General features: G+C 45.7%; 1 protein-coding gene across 2 annotated transcripts in view; it reads left to right on the forward strand.

Annotated features, from left to right (window-relative positions):
- CLPX (caseinolytic mitochondrial matrix peptidase chaperone subunit X) overlaps positions 1-17,841 on the forward strand; it is a 1,745,917-nt gene that overhangs the window by 1,114,979 nt on the left and 613,097 nt on the right. For both annotated transcript variants that reach the window (XM_044078662.1, XM_044078663.1), the window contains one exon: positions 11,593-11,757. In XM_044078662.1, the coding sequence (XP_043934597.1) occupies positions 11,593-11,757 (165 nt within the window). The remainder of the gene's footprint in view (positions 1-11,592; positions 11,758-17,841) is intronic.

Consider the following 17,841-nt stretch of genomic DNA (forward strand, 5'->3'; position numbering starts at 1 on the left):
TTGTAGAATAAATTTCTGTAGCCCCCACGGGCTGCCGTGGCATATTGGAATGAGATGCCGTTGTTTCTACTATTTGCGCATTAATGTTTACAGTACCTTTAGGATTTGATGTTTTGCTTAACTGAAAATGTCCTCTGTTGTCTGTCGGCGATCTTCCATTGTCGCTCGTCTGTATTACATCCTTCTCAAAGGTACTTCTCTTGCTTTGCGGTTCCACCCCGTCGTTTCTATTCATTCCACCATGACTCCCTTGAACCGAGCGTGGAGATGACGTCACCGGGTGCGCAGAAGTGTTTGCAACGGCATTCTCGCCTTGTCTCGCTCTTCCTACAAGGTCTTCCTGTGAGAAAAGTTCAATAAGTTTTGTGAGATCCCCACGCAATGTGGATATCTCTTCTCTAAGACGAGAAACCTCTCGTTGAGTTTGCAGCAAGTTAATACTATCGTTGAGTTCCAGGTCAAAACCAACGATAGTAGAGTCATTCAAAGTTTTTTCCATATCAGAGGCACTGAATGATACTAATATTACCAATGGAATAAACGCAATACGCTTTTACCTCTGTCAAATAACGGAACTCAAAAATACCAAACACAAGTAGGATAGTAGCCAAACTGTAACAAAAACGAAAATGAAGCTCCGTTCAGACAAACAGGAAAGTCTTTAATTAGTACATACAATCCAACCACGTTGAGCGCTTTCGTCTGCACTAAGCAGACTTCATCAGAATAATGAATCAACAGTGCCTCACATTTTTATACAATTCTATGACTTCAATAATTATTCAGTGATTGATAAATTAATTAAAACAATCAAATAAAAACGTTTAATATGCAAATTGAGTTCTCAAACTGGGTTAACCCCTAAATGTTTTGTGCTTTATTTAAACCACCAAATAAAGTGCAGCTGTGCTAATAAATGCTTAAAAATATATATGTTGTCTTGGTGTGTTGTGTATATTTTTAGTTGTGTGCATTTGAATGTGTGTTTTAAAAATTATGTCATTTATATTACAATGTGTATTTCAATATATTTCTTAATAGAAATGGGTGATTTGACATGGTCTAGAAAATGTGTAAAAACTGTATGGATATATTTTGAAAAATACATGTAAATAAACTATATTTCAAATCAAGAAACAAGGAAATTTTAATAGTTGTGGTTGTGCAGATGTTAAAGGAGGCCAGAACATCTACTAGAAATTCTTTTGTTTACAAGTAGATGAGTTTTTCTAAAAGGTGACTCTAAGAGAACAGAGGGTCCCTTGAAGTTAACATCCCTCTGGTCTTGGAGATATTTATGTGAGCTACTTCAGGATGCTTCATTGTATGCGTCCATTAAAGTGCATTTAGCAGCAATCTCTGCTTTTCTGTCTTTGGATCCCCCTGATGTCCTTCAAGAATGCAACTGCAGTCATAACATGTGGGTTGTCCTGCCTCAGGCAGCCCTCGGTCGGCCGGATTCCAAAGTCTGGGTCCGACGTCGGCTGATGTCGCATTTCTCTCCAACGTCAGAGCGGCTGGAGTATATAAGCATCAGCCGACGCCATTTTCTTCAGTCTTTCTTGCCACGCGGTGCCCGAAGCAGAAGCAGTTCGCAAGTGCCGGTCGGTCAGCTCCTGTATTTTTCGATACCGAAGTCATCAAAAAAGATAAGTACCCCGTTGGGGACCTTTTCTTGCCTCAGCTGATGTCAGAAATAACTGAAAAAGTTAACAATTGTCTTTCTTGTGGTAAACAAATACCTCATAAGGATTTCCACTCTTACTGTCTTCCTTGCCTGGGCCCAGACCACGACGTCTCGGCCTGTGTAGCCTGTGCTCACTTCAACAAGCGCACTCTCAGGCGCCGGGCGGAGTTCGCTGAAGACTTTTTTTGCCGATAAATTTGCTTACAACATGCCGTCGGATCTTCCGACATCGCAAACTCCCAAAAAGCGAAAAGACCGGGACCGACATGCTCGGCCCGCGTCTACCACCGACTCAATGCCAAAACCTAGCGCGAGTGCTCCGGTTCCCTCTGAGACTGTCTCTCCACCGCTCCGAACCGAAGACACCGCATTACCGACGACTCCGATTCCGGACATCACTCAGATGCCTGTTATCGATTTTCCTCCGGATACGGAAACCGAGGAAATGCCCGAGACCATTGCTGTAGACAAGGTCACTCCTGCACGTGGAGCTGCCAGGCCTCCTATGGCCATGTCTATTAAGGCCTACACTAGGGCTAAGGCAGCCAGCAAAACAAAGCATGTTACTTCTAAATCCTTTCCTCAGCCTACTCCCGAGACACAAATTATGTCCATGGCTGCTGATTTATTTTCCATGATTAGAGGTTCACAGGCCCATCCTGAGAGAGGATCCCAGCCTCCTCCTGATAAAAGGCCCAGGGTTGAACCCTCTGAACCTATTCCTTCAGATGAAGACTCTGAGGGCTCCGTCCACTCTGATAGCCAGGAAGAGCTTTTCCAGACCTATGAGGACTCGGATGCAGAAGATTCCATCCCCTCGGCCTCACCTCCTGAAAATATTTCTTTTGGGGAAGTTCTGCACACCATGAGGGAACATTTCAAGTGGCAAGGTCAGGAATATTCTGATTCTAGGAAACGCCTGAGGACTTTCCTTAAGAAGCCCCAGCACAGGCCCTTAGCTATTCCTCCTGTACTTGATGTTCTGGATGATCTATATTCCGACTCTAGTGCTACCCCTGATTCTCTTCCTCCTGCTCCAGCCAAGCCAAACAGGTATTACAGGGTCCCAGAAACTCATTCCCATTTATTTAGGGCCCATTCTGCTGATTTGGAAACTATTTCTCAGGGGCCTAAAGGAGTTTCAGCCTCCACCTCTAAAAATCCTTTGCCCTCCAACAGGGAGGCCAGGTCATTAGAGAGATGGGGTAAAAAGGTTTACACATCCACTACCTTATCTATGAGAGCTTTAAATTGCCTTTTTCATATGTTACAATATCAGGACTACCTTTTAGAAGAATTACAAAAAACTTTAGCCACTCCTGATCCTTTAGACAGGAAGACTTTGCAGGAAGCTGTACATAACACTCAGCAAGTAAGCAATCACTTCCTGCAGTGTGGATATGATGCACTGGAAGCTTCATGTAGGGCAGCTATGACAGGGGCAGTCATTCGTAGACATGCTTGGTTAAAAGATCAACCTCTACCAGATCATGTAAAAGCAAAACTTCTGGATGCACCTTTGGAAAAGAACAAGCTTTTTGGTGCAAATGCTAAGGATGTGTTAAAGACCATCGAAGAAAAAGCAAAATCAGTTCAGACGGTGAAAGATTTCCTCCAAGTTCAACCCCCCAGATTCAGTAGGAGTTGGCCTTCTAAAAACTGGTCCTTTCCTAATACAGAAAAGTTTCAAAGGGGTAAGAACAGACATGGCCGAGGAAGAGGCCAATACAGAGGCCCTTACAGGGGACGACAATGGCAGCCAGGAAACCAAAGAAGTGACGCAGGGGTTTCACCTGCCCCACAACCACAATCTCAATGACTTTCCTCTACTACCGCCTACCAGGGAACAAATAGAAGCTCCCCTAGGTGGGAAATGTTTGCAGAAAATTGGCACAGACTGACAAAGGGCAAATGGATTTTGGACATTGTAGACCGAGGGTACAGGTTTCATTTTCATACCTTACCAAGAAAACAAGGCATGCCAAACCTACCACAAAACCAGAGGGCAGAGGCTATCAGGCAAATCACTCTGCTGACTCGGATGAAAGTAATAGAAAGAGTTCCACAACAAGAACAAGACCAGGGGTTTTACTCAAGACTGTTCCTTGTTCCAAGAAAAGAATCTCAATGGAGACCAATACTGGACTTGTCCGCATTAAACACCTTTCTCATAGTACCAAAGTTCAAAATGCTGACTCTACAGCAACTCCTTCCCATGCTGGGCAAGGGGTCTTGGCTGATTACTCTGGACCTCAAGGAGGCATACCTGCATGTCCCTATCAGACACAGCTGCAGAAGATACCTCAGATTTCTTGCAGGGCCAGAGCATTATCAATTCTCAGCATTGCCATTTGGCTTATCTACTGTGCCCAGAGTATTCACAAAATGCCTGGCTTCAGTAAATTGCTCATTGCAGGCTCCAGGGGATACAAATTTACCCGTACCTGGACGACTGCCTCATACAAGCGGACGACAAATTGATGTTGACAAAAAACCTGGATTATGTCATACGATTACTTCAAGCTCTGGGATACACAGTCAACTTCCAAAAGTAAAGACTGCAGCCATCCCAGCAAATAATCTTCTTAGGAGCCAAACTAGACACAGCCTCTCAGATGGCTTACCTGACAGAAGACAAGCAAGAGAAGTTAACTCATTACTTCAAAGGTTTAGCAAAACTCACCCAGATGACTGCAAGGAGATTCCTACAGGCCCTGGGTTACATGGCATCCTGCATTCTCCTGGTTCCATTAGCAAGACTACACATGAGAAAGCTTCAATGGTACCTAAAAAGCATTTGGTCTCAACACAGCAACAACTTGGAGACGATCATTCCGCTCATTCCATGCCTACAAAAGGAATTCCTATGGTGGGCCTCGGTGAGCCAGGCAAACACAGGTATGTCATTCAAAAAACCACAGATAACACAGACCATGACCACAGACGCCTCAGACCTTGGATGGGCGGCGCACATGGAAGGCAGGTGTATACAAGGACAATGGTCTCCAAAGGAAACACATCTGCATATAAACCAAAAGGAAATACTGGCAGTAATGCACGCCATCGAGGCTTTTCAAAACCAACTCCAGCAAGGCCATTTACTGATACGGACAGACAACACCACTGTGATGTGGTACATAAACAAGCAAGGGGGCACCCACTCTTACCCCCTTTGCAGACTGACAATGCATCTTTGGGAGAAATCACTGAGTCTAAACATCCAGTTACAATCCCAGTTTGTTCCAGGAAAAGACAATGTGTTGGCGGACAGCCTAAGCAGGAATTTCTCAGGTCCACACGAGTGGAGGTTACATCCGAAGGCCTTCAGACAACTCACTTTGACATGGGGCAAGCCAGAAGTGGACCTATTTGCCTCTCATCTCAACCATCTTCTACCAAAATTCTGCACAAGGACATACCATCCAAAAGCTTGGATAATAGATGCCCTCTCATTCAACTGGAACTCACCAACAATCTATGCATTCCCACCTCTGCCACTGATGACCTCAGTATTAATAAAGATCAAAGCAGAGAAACCCAAGGGAATCATAATAGCTCCGGACTGGCCAAGACAACACTGGTACCCACTACTACGGAGCATATGTCACACCAGGAGGTGGGCCCTTCCCCAATGGCCTCTACTTCTGACTCAACACAACTTCGAAACAGTGCATCCAAATCTACAGACACTGCAGCTAACAGCCTGGGAGATCCCATAAATAGCTTCAGCCTATCTCTCTCCAAGGAAGTTCAGCGGATACTAACAGAGGCTCGAAGACCATCCACCAGAAAAGTTTACTTAGCAAAGTGGAAAAGATTCAGCAATTGGAATACCAGCAAGGGACATGATGCGTCATTGTTGAACATCCCACTCATCTTGGAATATTTGGCAGATATGTTAAAGAACGGCCACTCATATTCTTCCATAAAGATACATGCATCTGCTATTTCAGCTAGATACAACACTGATCCTCCTGTTTTTTCACACCCTTTACTAAGGCAATTCCTCAGGGGAATCAAGAACATTGAGCCACCAAGAAAGGCCCCAGTGCCAGCCTGGGACCTCAATTTTGTCCTAGAAAAACTGACTCTACCTCCATTTGAGCCAGCAGCTTCAGTTGACTTGCAATTTCTCTCTTGGAAGACAGCTTTCCTGTTGGCAATTACATCAGCAAGAAGGGTCTCGGAGCTACAGGCCCTAATGGCAATACCACCCTTTATTATTTTTCACAGAGACAGGGTTTCATTAAGGACCAACCCTACTTTCATGCCAAAGGTGGTATCCAGGGTTTCTTTAAATCAAGCAATTCATCTGCCTGCTTTCTTCCCCAATCCTGAGAACGAGGGGGAAAGACTGTTGCATACCTTGGACATTCACAGACAACTTCGTTACTACCTGGACAGAACCAAGGCCAGTAGGAAGTCTGAACAACTTTTTGTAGCTTACGCCCCTGCAGTCCAAGGAAAAGCAATTTCAAAACAGACTATTTCCAAATGGATTGGACATTGCATCAGATTCTGTTATTCCTTTCATGGAAAGACTGTTCCAGCCAATGTCAGACCACATTCCACCAGAGCTACAGCCACCTCTACAGCATTCTTAAGAGGGGTGCCTACTAAGGACATTCTAGAAGCTGCTACATGGAGCTCCGTGCATACATTCTCCAAACACTACAATCTCCCTCTATACTCCAGATCCAGAGCAGGCTTTGCTTCTGCAGTCCTGCAGGGTTTGATTGCCACACCATCTTTTACCTAGAGCATTCCTCCTCCCCCAGCTAAGCTATGGTATTCTACCCACATGTTATGACTGCAGTTGCATTCTTGAAGGACATAGTACAGTTTTGTACCTACCATAAATGTAGATGTCCGATAGACATGCAACTGCAGTCGGATTTACCCTCCCTCCATACCCCTCTATGCCTAGGGTCCACTCATATCCCTGTTTCTCTTAGCTGGGGATATCTGTTATGGTGTATTTGTTTTATTGCTCATTTATTTGTTTGGAATCCTGTTTTTGTCTTCCAATTTGATTACAGCCTTCCTTGGAGGGCACCTGGCATCTGGGGCAAGAAACACTGAAGAAAATGGCGTCGGCTGATGCTTATATACTCCAGCCGCTCTGACGTCGGAGAGAAATGCGACATCAGCCGACTTCGGACCCAGACTTTGGAATCCGGCCGACCAAGGGCTGCCTGAGGCAGGACAACCCACATGTTATGACTGCAGTTGCATGTCTATCGGACATCTACATTTATGGTAGGTACAAAACTGTACTTTTCGTCTTCCCTTTTGGTAAAATAGTTCATGAAAAGAATATTGCATATGAGACACTCTCACTGGAGAATTCTTCATGGTCTCTCAGCTGTGTTCTGGAAAAACTGACCTTACTGCCTTTTAAACCTGCTCTTCAGGCTGATATGAAGCTATTAATGTTGAAAGCTATTTGGTTATTGCTCTGAGACCTGCAAGGCGAGTCTCTGAGCTGTAAATTCTCATGGCAGGACATCCTTATCTTATTTTTCACTGGGTTGGGTTTGTGTTCTGCATTAATCCCACTTTTATGCTGAAGGTTGTCTCAGAATTCAGTCTGCCACCTCCCTGTGTTTTCCCAGAACCTAAAAATAAGGAAGAGGGGATGCTTCATATCTTGGATGTGCACTGGCAGCTCAGGTTCTGCCTTGACAGAATGAAACCCTTTAGGAATGCTTGAAAGGCTTTTTGTTTCCTACACAGGGCCAAAGATGGATCAGCCTGTCTCTGAACAAGGCATTGCGCATTGTTTGTCCTCAGGTATTGTTTTATGTTATGACCACAACGGACAGTGAATACAGGCAAGGTGAAGGCACATTCTACCGTAGCCTTTTCCTCTGCAGTGGCATATTGGAAATGAGTGTATTCTAGAGGCAGCAACTTGGTCCTCTGTCTATGCCTTTATGAAGCATTATAAGCTGAATGCCTTTTCTAGACCTAGAGCAGGCTTCACTAGGGCTATTCTCCAGGGTCTCCTGGACCCTTATCCTTCCTCCTCCTCCCAGGTTGAGTAAGCTTTGGGAATACCCGAATGCCAGTAAGGCAGTGTGTTTGTTGAACATAGTACATTTGTGGGTGTCCTAATTACCTATAACAGTAGATGTTCATAGAACACACTGCCTACCCACCTACCATTCCCTTTTTGGATGTACATAGTTTGGTGTTTGGGTTGCCATTTAACAGTGCTCCGTGGACTTTGTGTATGTATGTCTCTGCCTGTGTGTCATTTTTGGCTTGGAACAGTAGGTGTTCATAAAGATTGTGTTTCCATCTTCTCATCCTGCCAGACCTTAGAAAGCTGTAAACAGTCTCTGTACTGCCAGATGATTGGTCCATCACACTCTCAGACAGGCAGTAGTTGGGACTCTGAGCGTTAGTGGACTACCTGAGGAGGGTAGCAGGGCAGTACTACCGGAATGCCAGTTAGGCAGTGTGTTCTTTACAGACCCTCTTATCAAGAAGGAAGGTTGTCTTTGAGTCCTGTGGGTCAGCACCCTCTACTTCTTGGGTGGTCCCTTCAGCAGATAAATGAATAGACCTGGCCATTAGAAGATGATGGCTGGTGCCATATGTGAATTGGTGCCTTGGAAGCTGGACAAAATTCTTAGGCCCCCAAAGACAGAAAGCATTGGGCCAAAAGTCCATTGGCTGATTCCATTACCATGACAGCAGCAATTAAAAAGGAGCTGACTGATGATACAGCCATTGTCCATCTGCCGATTGATACAGCTGCCATCCATCTTCCCAACAGAGAGTCCTGAGCTACGGACAGATTAAGAAAGCAGGAGTATGTTTCGGGCACCTATGCATTTGGACTCGGAACTTTGTCACCCACTTGAACTGTTTTCAGAGAGATCTGGTACAGCAAGCACTCCCCACATTGAGAAGGTCCCCAACACTGGAGTTAAGGAAGCAGTTAGAAACCTCCTTGAGCACGATGACTAGTATTTCTAACATCTTTATGTGGGTCATGCACAGTGCAGATGATGGCGCAGCTAGGGCTTCAGAAGTGGCATCACTCAGGTTTGGCTGCTCTTTCTCTGATTTACAGATAACTTTAAGATGTCCTTTACAAATGCCCCCTTTAATGGATCTTCATTGATTGGTTCTTTTTTGAAAGAAAAAATCAGAAGTGCAAACATGATGGCAAGATTTTTTTTGCCTTCGGAGTAAGGTGCGAGGCCCTGCAGAAATCTTATTGCAGGAATCAAAAGGGACAAAGTCACCTTGGTTTAGAAACTTCAAGTGTCAGCCGTTCAGGTCAACTTCTAACAGGGTAGGCAGAGGTAGCCCATTCAGTGGACGCAGACCCAAAGGCTGAGGGTTCCACAGAACCAGGGATACAGTGAGACCTTTTCTGATAGGCAACATCACCATCTCTGAGGGGCTTCCTGACTGCTCTCCTCTGGAGGCATTTGGGGGGCCATTTTATTAATCTGCAGTCGTACATGGATGACCATCACACAGGACAAATGAGTAAGAGAAGTAATGTCCAGATAACATACAATACTCTTTTCTCTGCCCCTAATTAAAAATGCTGCTTCCAGGCATATGCAACCCCATTGGTTAAAGGTGGCAAAAAGGGAAATTGTCTACGCTTCAAAAAATAGCCATCAAAGAGGTCCCACCAAACAGGGTCAGGATTTTATTCCAGGCTGTTTTGGATTCTGAAGAAAAATAAGGACTTCAGACCTGTTTTAGACCTCAGTCGATTGAACAACTATATGTTAAAAAGACCAAATTTAGGATAGTCACATTGTAGTCAGTTTTACCTTGTCTGTAGGCAAAAGACAGTGTGCTCTGTAGATCTTCAGGACACCTATCTCTACATCAAGATAGCCAAAGTGTCCTGATGATACCTCCTTTTCATCTCAAGAGACATTCACTTTCAGTTCAAAGCCCTGCCCTTTGGTCCCATGATCCCATCACTTTTCCCCAGGTTTTCACCAGGTGACTGGCATCATAGGTGTTCACTTACATCTTCAAGGAAACAGTCTTTCCTTATCAGGACAACTGGCTCTTAGCCGCCCCAACAATGGAGTCACTAATCAAAGCCAGGGACTGTTTGCTCCATCTTTGTCTGTCCTTGGGCATTTCAGTAAATTATCAGAAGTCATTCCTTTATCCAAGTCAGACTATTCAGTTTATCGTATGTCACCTGGACATGATTACTTTGACACTGCAGGAAATTAGCCATCCTGGCCCTTCTCCAGTCCTTTCTCCTAAAGCTACATTAGTCTTAGAAGTCCTAGATCTAATGGCCTTTCCTCTTCAAGGCAAAGTAGAGATGTTCTAATTGTTCTTCCTGAGCTTTTTCCAGTCAAAGGCAGATATCTGCAAGAAATTTTCTTCAGAATTCCAACAGCATAAGTTACCCAACAGCATAAGTTACCCACTAACAGCCAGCAAGTATTAGTTCAAGACAGTTCAAGGTGGTAATTAGTAGTAGCCTACTCAGTGGCACTTAGTGCTGCTAAATGCAATTAATAGTAAAGAAGTTAGGAAAACTATCCTGCATAATCCTTAAGTGGAAACTGGGAGTACTGTACTCTGCTTCTCCTTCTTCTTCTTTCGGCTTTTCCCGATTAGGGGTCGCCACAGTGGGTAACCTGTCCGCTCATGACTGACAGTGCAGTTTTACGATGTCGAGTTGCCAGCCTAGTGCCCAGCCTTCCACAGAAGGCATACATGCACACACTCACACCTAGGGCCAATTTAGAGTGTCCAATCCACCTACTTGCATGTCTTTCGGATGTGGGAGGAAACCCACATGACAACAGGGATGACATGCAGACTCCACACAGAAGGCACCCCAGCCGAGAATCTAACCAGAGAGCCTCTTGCTGAGGTGGCAACACTAGCTGCTGCACCACCGTGGCCGCCCGGAGTACTGTACTCTGCTAATAGCAGCAAACAAATTACAAAACAGTACACAATGTATTCTAGTGCAGCTGTCAAACTGTGTGTACTGTTGTTCAGCAAATGCGCAAGTCCAGCAAACATTTAGTAGTTGCAGACAATTTTTTACTGATGAATTAGGGAGGTACTTTTCCTAGACACTACACAGTTCAGGCTGTTAAGTCATTTTGCCTAGACTTCAGTTAGTAAAACACTGTCCTTTAGAGTTCTTTATTATATTGGCTAAAGTGATTGTCTTGGGTTGAAACTCTGAAAATCTGGAAGACTGTGAGCCATACAGAAAGTGAATGGGTTGCAGAATTTTGGTTATTGTAATGTACATAGTTTATGATAAAGGAAAGGATACATTTTCAAAGAATTCTCAAAAGCAGTAACTTATAGAATATTTAGACTAACTTATACTGGATATGCATACTTTGAGAAGGTGTAATATAGACTATAAGGGAACTTGATGGAAGACCAAGCTAGAGAACCAGCAGTAAGACAGCAACATCAGCATCATTGTCCTTTTCTTTTTTTTTAATCTCACTGCAAGAATTATAAAGAATTCAGAGCTATAACCATTTGTATGCTGCATCATCATGAGAATATTGTGTTGTGAATGTCATTCTTTCACACTTTTATGCAACTATAAGTAGATGCTGGTGGATTTGATAGAGGTGCATGCGCCTCACTGTTGTGTACTTACTGTTAAAGTTAGTTATGAGTGCATATTTTTCATTCTTAGTGGCTTATGCTGAAATTCATACCAGATGGAGGCTGGTAGGCAGCTACATTAAATTAGATGGTGCAAGAAAATGCTTACGGTGGAACTCTCTAAATTTATTTATATTTATGAAATGTAGCTTTTGGGCATCTTAAGATTACTTTTTTCTACGCCTCTTATTACAGAGATAGCATCTGTTGTATCCTTTACAGTCAGTTTTGACAAATGATACATTATTTTGTTTCAGGTAAAACGTTACTGGCTCAGACCCTTGCCAAATGCCTTGATGTACCTTTTGCTATTTGTGACTGTACTACATTGACACAAGCTGGATATGTAGGTGAAGACATTGAATCTGTCATTGCAAAGTTACTTCAGGATGCCAACTATAGTGTAGAAAAAGCACAACAAGGTAAGCTGTTCTTCTATGAATTCTGATGTGGCAATTAGGTTTTGTTGGTGAAGAGTGATAATTTAGCATAACTCATTTCACCTGGTCAATTCAGCTGAAACCTTTAGTACCTGCTGGTATTGTCTGCTTAAGTACTTTTCATGACCATAACTTTGCCATGGTGTTTGCACCATTATTGACTTAACTAGTGATGTTATGTGATCCTATCTCGCCTACATTCTGTACTGATGGGCTCGGAGCCGATCCCTCGGCTCCGACTCGGCACACTATGCTATAGAGCGAGGCCTCTTATTGGCTGAGCTATTTCTTATCCCAGGATGCACCACCACTAATCCCCCAGATCTTGTTTGCCGCTTACAAGCTAAGACGTGGTCTCAACTTGGCTGGGCTAAGTACTACTTTATTTAGGCTTTTCCTGTCAGGAATTTGCTTGTTTTGAACCCAAAAGCTGTTCTAACAGCTATTGTTGTGATACGAGTGTGTATTGGATATTTTTGTTGAGGAATTTGTGTTTTTCGTTAAGGGAAGGTTTCCCGTTTTAGTTAGAGGGGCCTTCCCCTTTTGCTATTTGCTATTCTAGCGTTTGTTTTGTGGGTCAAGTACCCGTTTAAGTTAGAGGGTCTTGACCCTCCCTTTCTGTGTTTTTGTCAACTGTATTGTTGTATATAAAAAAAAAAAAAAAAAAAAAACTTTATATTTCTTTGAACTTTAAACTGCTAGTTTTTGGTGTATTTTTCTATCTTTAGACATGTCCAAAGAGCATAGACCCTCCGGGTTTAAAAAGTGCGCGAGGTGTGGTTATAAGATGTCCATAACGGACGACCACTCCTCGTGCGTTTATTGTTTAGGCGCCAAGCACCTACAAGAGTCATGTAGCGTGTGTCACGCCTTTTCATCAAGAGTCCTCCAGGAGAGGAAGAACAAATTAATCCTAAAAGGTTTGATAAAGCCATCCTTCGAGGAGGCTTTGTCTTCATCTTCCTCTCCTTCAAAAAAGAAAAAAGCGTCGGCTCCGACCAGTCTGTCGGAACCGACTGCCAAAAAACCTAGGCAGGCTTCTCCATCGGCTCCACGGACTTTGGAGCCGAGGGCGGAACGGTCTGCCTCGATGCCTCCAGTCTCGACCCCTCTGGTTTCGGTGCCGAGGACTGGGGCATCGAGAGGCGGGTCACCTTCATCGGCTCCATTGATATTGGAGCCGATGAAGGTTGCCGGCTCAGACTCTTCCCCTTCGGCGCCGAAGTCCTCATTGGCATCGAGGGAAATTGTCTTGAAATCTCCCTCGGAACCGATAATTATAGAATCCATTCGGAGCCGGTCCTCTAGTCCTATGGAGCCGATGGAGAAATCGGTTCGGACCCGATCGGTATCGTCCAGATCCTCCAAGATGTCTGATTCGGACATCGACAGGGTGCTCCTAAGACTCTTCCAGTCTCCGGTGTTCCAAAAGTTAGTTTCGGCTCCAGCCCATTCGGCTTCGGAGCCGATGGTCCACCCTGCTACTATGGTTCCTCCTCCAACAGCCTCAGCACCGTTGGAGCCGGTGCTGGTGGAACCGGTAGAGGTTTTAGGGTCGGGCCTGACCCTTACTCCAACTCCGGCTCTTGAGTCGGAGTTCGGTACGCGGACTTCTTCCTTCGGCCCCGGGGGGATACTTCGGGACTGATGTTTTCGGTCCCAAGTCTTCCTCTCGGTGTGTCGGCTGCGGGGGTGCTGTCTACCGTCGTGGCCATGGAGGTGGGACCCTCCCAGGATTCTGGTGGTCCCGCCTTCAGGGCTATGAGGAGTGCGTTAGCCAAATCATCTTTGGCTACCTCCACGGTCTCCTCAGCTCCTTCCCTGCATACCGAGACTGGGTCTTTGGCAGTCCCCCTGTCCTTAGACAGCGGAGCCCCAGGGCCTGAGGTTACCCCCACTGGGGTTTCCCCACCTCCTGGAGGTCCTTCTGAAGCTTCTTCGGAAGAACCCCCCAGGAAAAGATTGTGCAAGAGGAAGCACGTTGACTCCCCTGATGAGTCTCTTACATCAGACACTGATCTCGATGATGCAGAAGGGTCCCCTAAGTCGTCCTCGGATGATGTCTCCTTTGCAGACATCCTGGAAGCCCTTAAACAACGAGGCGTCTGGCAGTCCAAACCCCCTTCTGCTGATGAGTCGGTGTTCCTTAAGGCCTTCGGGGCTCAGCCCTCCGCCTCCTGGGTGTCTCTGCCCTTCGAGCTCTTGGATTTGATCTGTCGAAGGGCGTGGGAACACCCAGACTCTGTGGAACCGGTGCCTGCTCGTCCTAATAAGTTATTTATTTATTTATTTTATTTTTATTTTTTTTATTTTACATTTGTTAACCGGGAAAAAATCCGACTGGATACAATGTCCTTTTTCAGCGGAGGCCCGGGGAGAAAAGCTCCAACATTATACAAAAAATTCAGACATTTCCAAAAATTATAATATTACAGAGAGAGAAACACTCAGAATCCCCTGAAAAAGAGTTCCTAACTAAAGGTGTGGCTGTAGATGCTTTGGTGGTGGCATCTGCTACCCAGCAAGATGTAGCAGAGGCTTCGACGTCCGTCCATCCTCCTAATAAGGAGTCTAGGAGCATGGATCGGTACGGAAAGCGCACCCTAAGTTCAGCGGCCTTTACATTAAGGTCCTTGAACTACCTTACGCACTTTACCAGATTTCAGAGGGATCTGATTAAAGAACTTTCCGATACCCTCTTGGGTAACCTGCCTGAGGAGCTGGCCCAGATGGTTGGCTCTCAGCTGGCTACACTGTCGTCCATTTCAAACTCGTCCATGAGGCTCATTTCTTATGCGGCCGAAGGGGCGAGTAGAGCGGCAGTACAGGCATTGCTCTACGGAGACAAGCCTGGCTCCGCCTGTGTCATTTCATGGAGGCCTTTAAGTCTTCCTTTGCGAAGCCCCTTTGATGGGTCCTCCCTGTTTGGTCCCAAGGTAAAGGACACACTGACCCGCTGCGAGCAGGAGGGTAAGACTTTGACTGCCGTAGGGGCATGATTTTCCACTCCCTTTCGGCCTTATCCCAAGGCTAAAAGAGGAGGGAAAATGTGGTTCCGTAGATCTCAGAAGCCTTACCCCTCTCAGCAGGATGAACCCCCTTCCAGAGGCAGGGAGGGGAAATTCTTCGAAGACGCCGTCCCAGAGGCGGCAGAGGCCCTCGCAACACTGGAGACCGCGAGTCCTTTCGTGGCTCTTCAGCCTTTCACAGTCCCTGAGGGATTGCCCGACTGTGCAGCTCTGGAGCCAGTCGGGGGTCGTTTTTCGAGGCACCTAAAAGCCTGGGAAGGTATCACTCAGGACCGATGGGTGCTTCGAATTATCGCCGGAGGTTACACCATCCCTTTCTCTCACTCTCCACCTCAGTCCAAAAAAATCCCGGACCCGCCACCCAGTCAACGGGAAACTGCAGCCTCAGAAGTTTCAAAGCTGCTGCAAAAAGGAGTCATCCAACCGGTCCCCGCAGACCAGATCGGATTAGGGACTTACTCAAGATTTTTTTTGGTGCCAAAAAAGACCGGGGACTTGAGACCCATTTTGGATCTCAGCATCATAAACCGTTCAGTCAAAAAGTCCAAGTTCGGAATGGTCACCCTACAAACCATTCTCCCATTGCTGGAGAAAGGTGTTTGGATGTGCTCCATAGATCTCAAGGATGCTTATTACCATATCATGGTACATCAAGCGTCCAGGAGACATCTGCGCTTCAGCATAGGAGGCAGTCATTTTCAGTTCCGCGCGCTGCCCTTTGGTCTCACCACAGCCCCCAGGGTGTTCACCAAATGTTTGGCGGTCGTGACTGCTCACCTGAGAAGTCTAGGATTCCAGGTGTTTCCGTATCTAGACGACTGGCTCCTAACTGCCACCTCCAAGCATCTACTATTGTGGAGCCTACAAGCCACTGTATCACTGGGCAATTCCCTTGGAATCACCTTCAATTGGCCAAAGTCTGTGTTGCTGCCATCTCAACGCATAAGATTCATAGGGGTAGAGATAGACTCAAACCGAATGCGGGTCTATCTACCTACAGACAGAATACAAACCATACAGGCTCAAGTTCGAGCCTTACTTCCCAGATCCAAAGCCCCAGCCAGAATGGTCCTGCAGCTATTGGGATCCATGTCCGACACGGTTCTTCTAGTTCCCCTGGCAAGGTTGCACATGAGAATTCTCCAGTGGCTTCTTTCAGCTCAGTGGTCCTTTCAGGAACTCCCTCTCAGTCACCTCATATGGATCACTGAAACCTGCAAACAGGACCTTCGCTGGTGGCTAGTGCCCTCCAATTTGGATCAGGGACGACCCTTTGTTCCACCTCCTCCTGCGGCCACTTTGACCACGGACGCCTCCCAGATGGGGGGCATTCCTGGGCAGGTCAGTCCAAGGCAAATGGCACCCAGAAGAGACCCTACTTCATATCAACATCCTAGAAATGAGGGCGGTGCTTCTGTCCCTTCAAGCCCTTCACGATTACCTCCCTCAGGGCGTAATTGCCGTTCACTCAGACAACATGTCAGTTGTCTGGTACCTGAACAAACAGGGAGGGACCAGATCCTATCCTCTTTGCAGAGAGGCCATGAGAGTCTGGGAATGGGCAGTGTCGACCAAACGCTTTCTAGTGGCTACTCATATCCCGGGCAAGTCCAATGTGATAGCCGACAGACTGAGCAGAACCATCCTCTCTCCTCACGAATGGTCCCTGAACATGACAATTGCAAATCAGATTTTCAGCAAATGGGGAGTTCCGTGTTGCGACCTCTTCGCGACTCCACTGAATGCGATGTGCAAAAAATTCTTCTCCCTAACCCCGGCTCCGGGGAAGAGCCCCATGGACGCACTAGCCCGTCCTTGGCCCACCGGCTTGCTTTATGCCTTCCCCCCCATTTCCTCTCCTTCCCAGGGTGATCCAAAAGGCATCTCTCTTGGGGAGCAAAATGATCTTAGTTGCTCCTTACTGGCCTCGTCAAGTATGGTTTCCCTATCTTCGGAAATATGCTCTGGAAGGTCCATGGTTCCTGGATCAGATCCCAGACCTTTTGGTTCATCAGTCGGGACTATTCCACCAGTCCCTACACACCTTAAAATTGACGGCTTGGCTCCTCCTCTTCCGACTATAGTCAGGAGTCATACATTGGATCCAGAAGTTGTACACATCTTATCTTCGGCCCACAAGTCTGCTACAAAGAAATTGTATTCTAGCAAATGGAAAAGATTTGCTGTTTGGGCTCAACTCCGGGGCCTGGATCCCATCACTATTCCCGTATCAGAAGTACTAAAATTTTTAACTTCTCTTTTCAATCAAGGCTCTTCAGTCTCTACCATCAAGGTTCAATTGGCAGCTATTTCCAATTTTCACGAATCTATAAACCCACCTTTAATGAGCAACAGATTGTGTAAGACCTTCTTGAAAGGTGCTGCGCTTTTAAGACCTCCGATTTCTCATCCTGCTCCTCCATGGGATCTCGATGTGGTGTTACGCGCCTTAACTTCCTTCCCCTTCGAACCGGCAGCGACATGTGATCTAAAATTTCTATCATGGAAGACTGCTTTTCTGGTGCCGATTACTTCTGCCAGAAGGGTTTCAGAGCTTCAAGCTTTGTCTGTAAAACCTCCGTACTTGATTTTTCACAAAGAGCCAAATCCTTCCTTTGTCCCTAAAGTTTGTTCCAGTTTCTGCCTACAACAATCATTAGAACTTCCAGTCTTCTTTCCGAAATATTCTAACAAAGTGGAATTCATATTCCACACATTAGATGTCCACAGGCAGTTGCGTTTTTATTTAGATAGGACCAAACAAACAAGGAAAACAGATCAGTTGTTTGTATCCTTTGCAGACAATAAATTGGGCAAAGCTGTTACAAAGGTCACTTTTGCCAAATGGATCAGGGACTGTATTACTCAAGCTTATTCTTATTCTAACAAAGAGCTTACCACCTCTGTCAAAGCTCATTCTACAAGGGCTATGGCTACTTCGATAGCATTTCATTCTAAGCTTGCCATTAGTGACATTTGTGCTGTGGCTACATGGTCTTCCCCACAAACTTTCATTTCCCACTACAAATTGGACTTG

Source organism: Protopterus annectens, chromosome 7.part1 (assembly GCF_019279795.1).
Source record: "Protopterus annectens isolate FY-2018-M chromosome 7.part1, PAN1.0, whole genome shotgun sequence".
Taxonomy (NCBI): Eukaryota; Metazoa; Chordata; order Ceratodontiformes; family Protopteridae; genus Protopterus; species Protopterus annectens.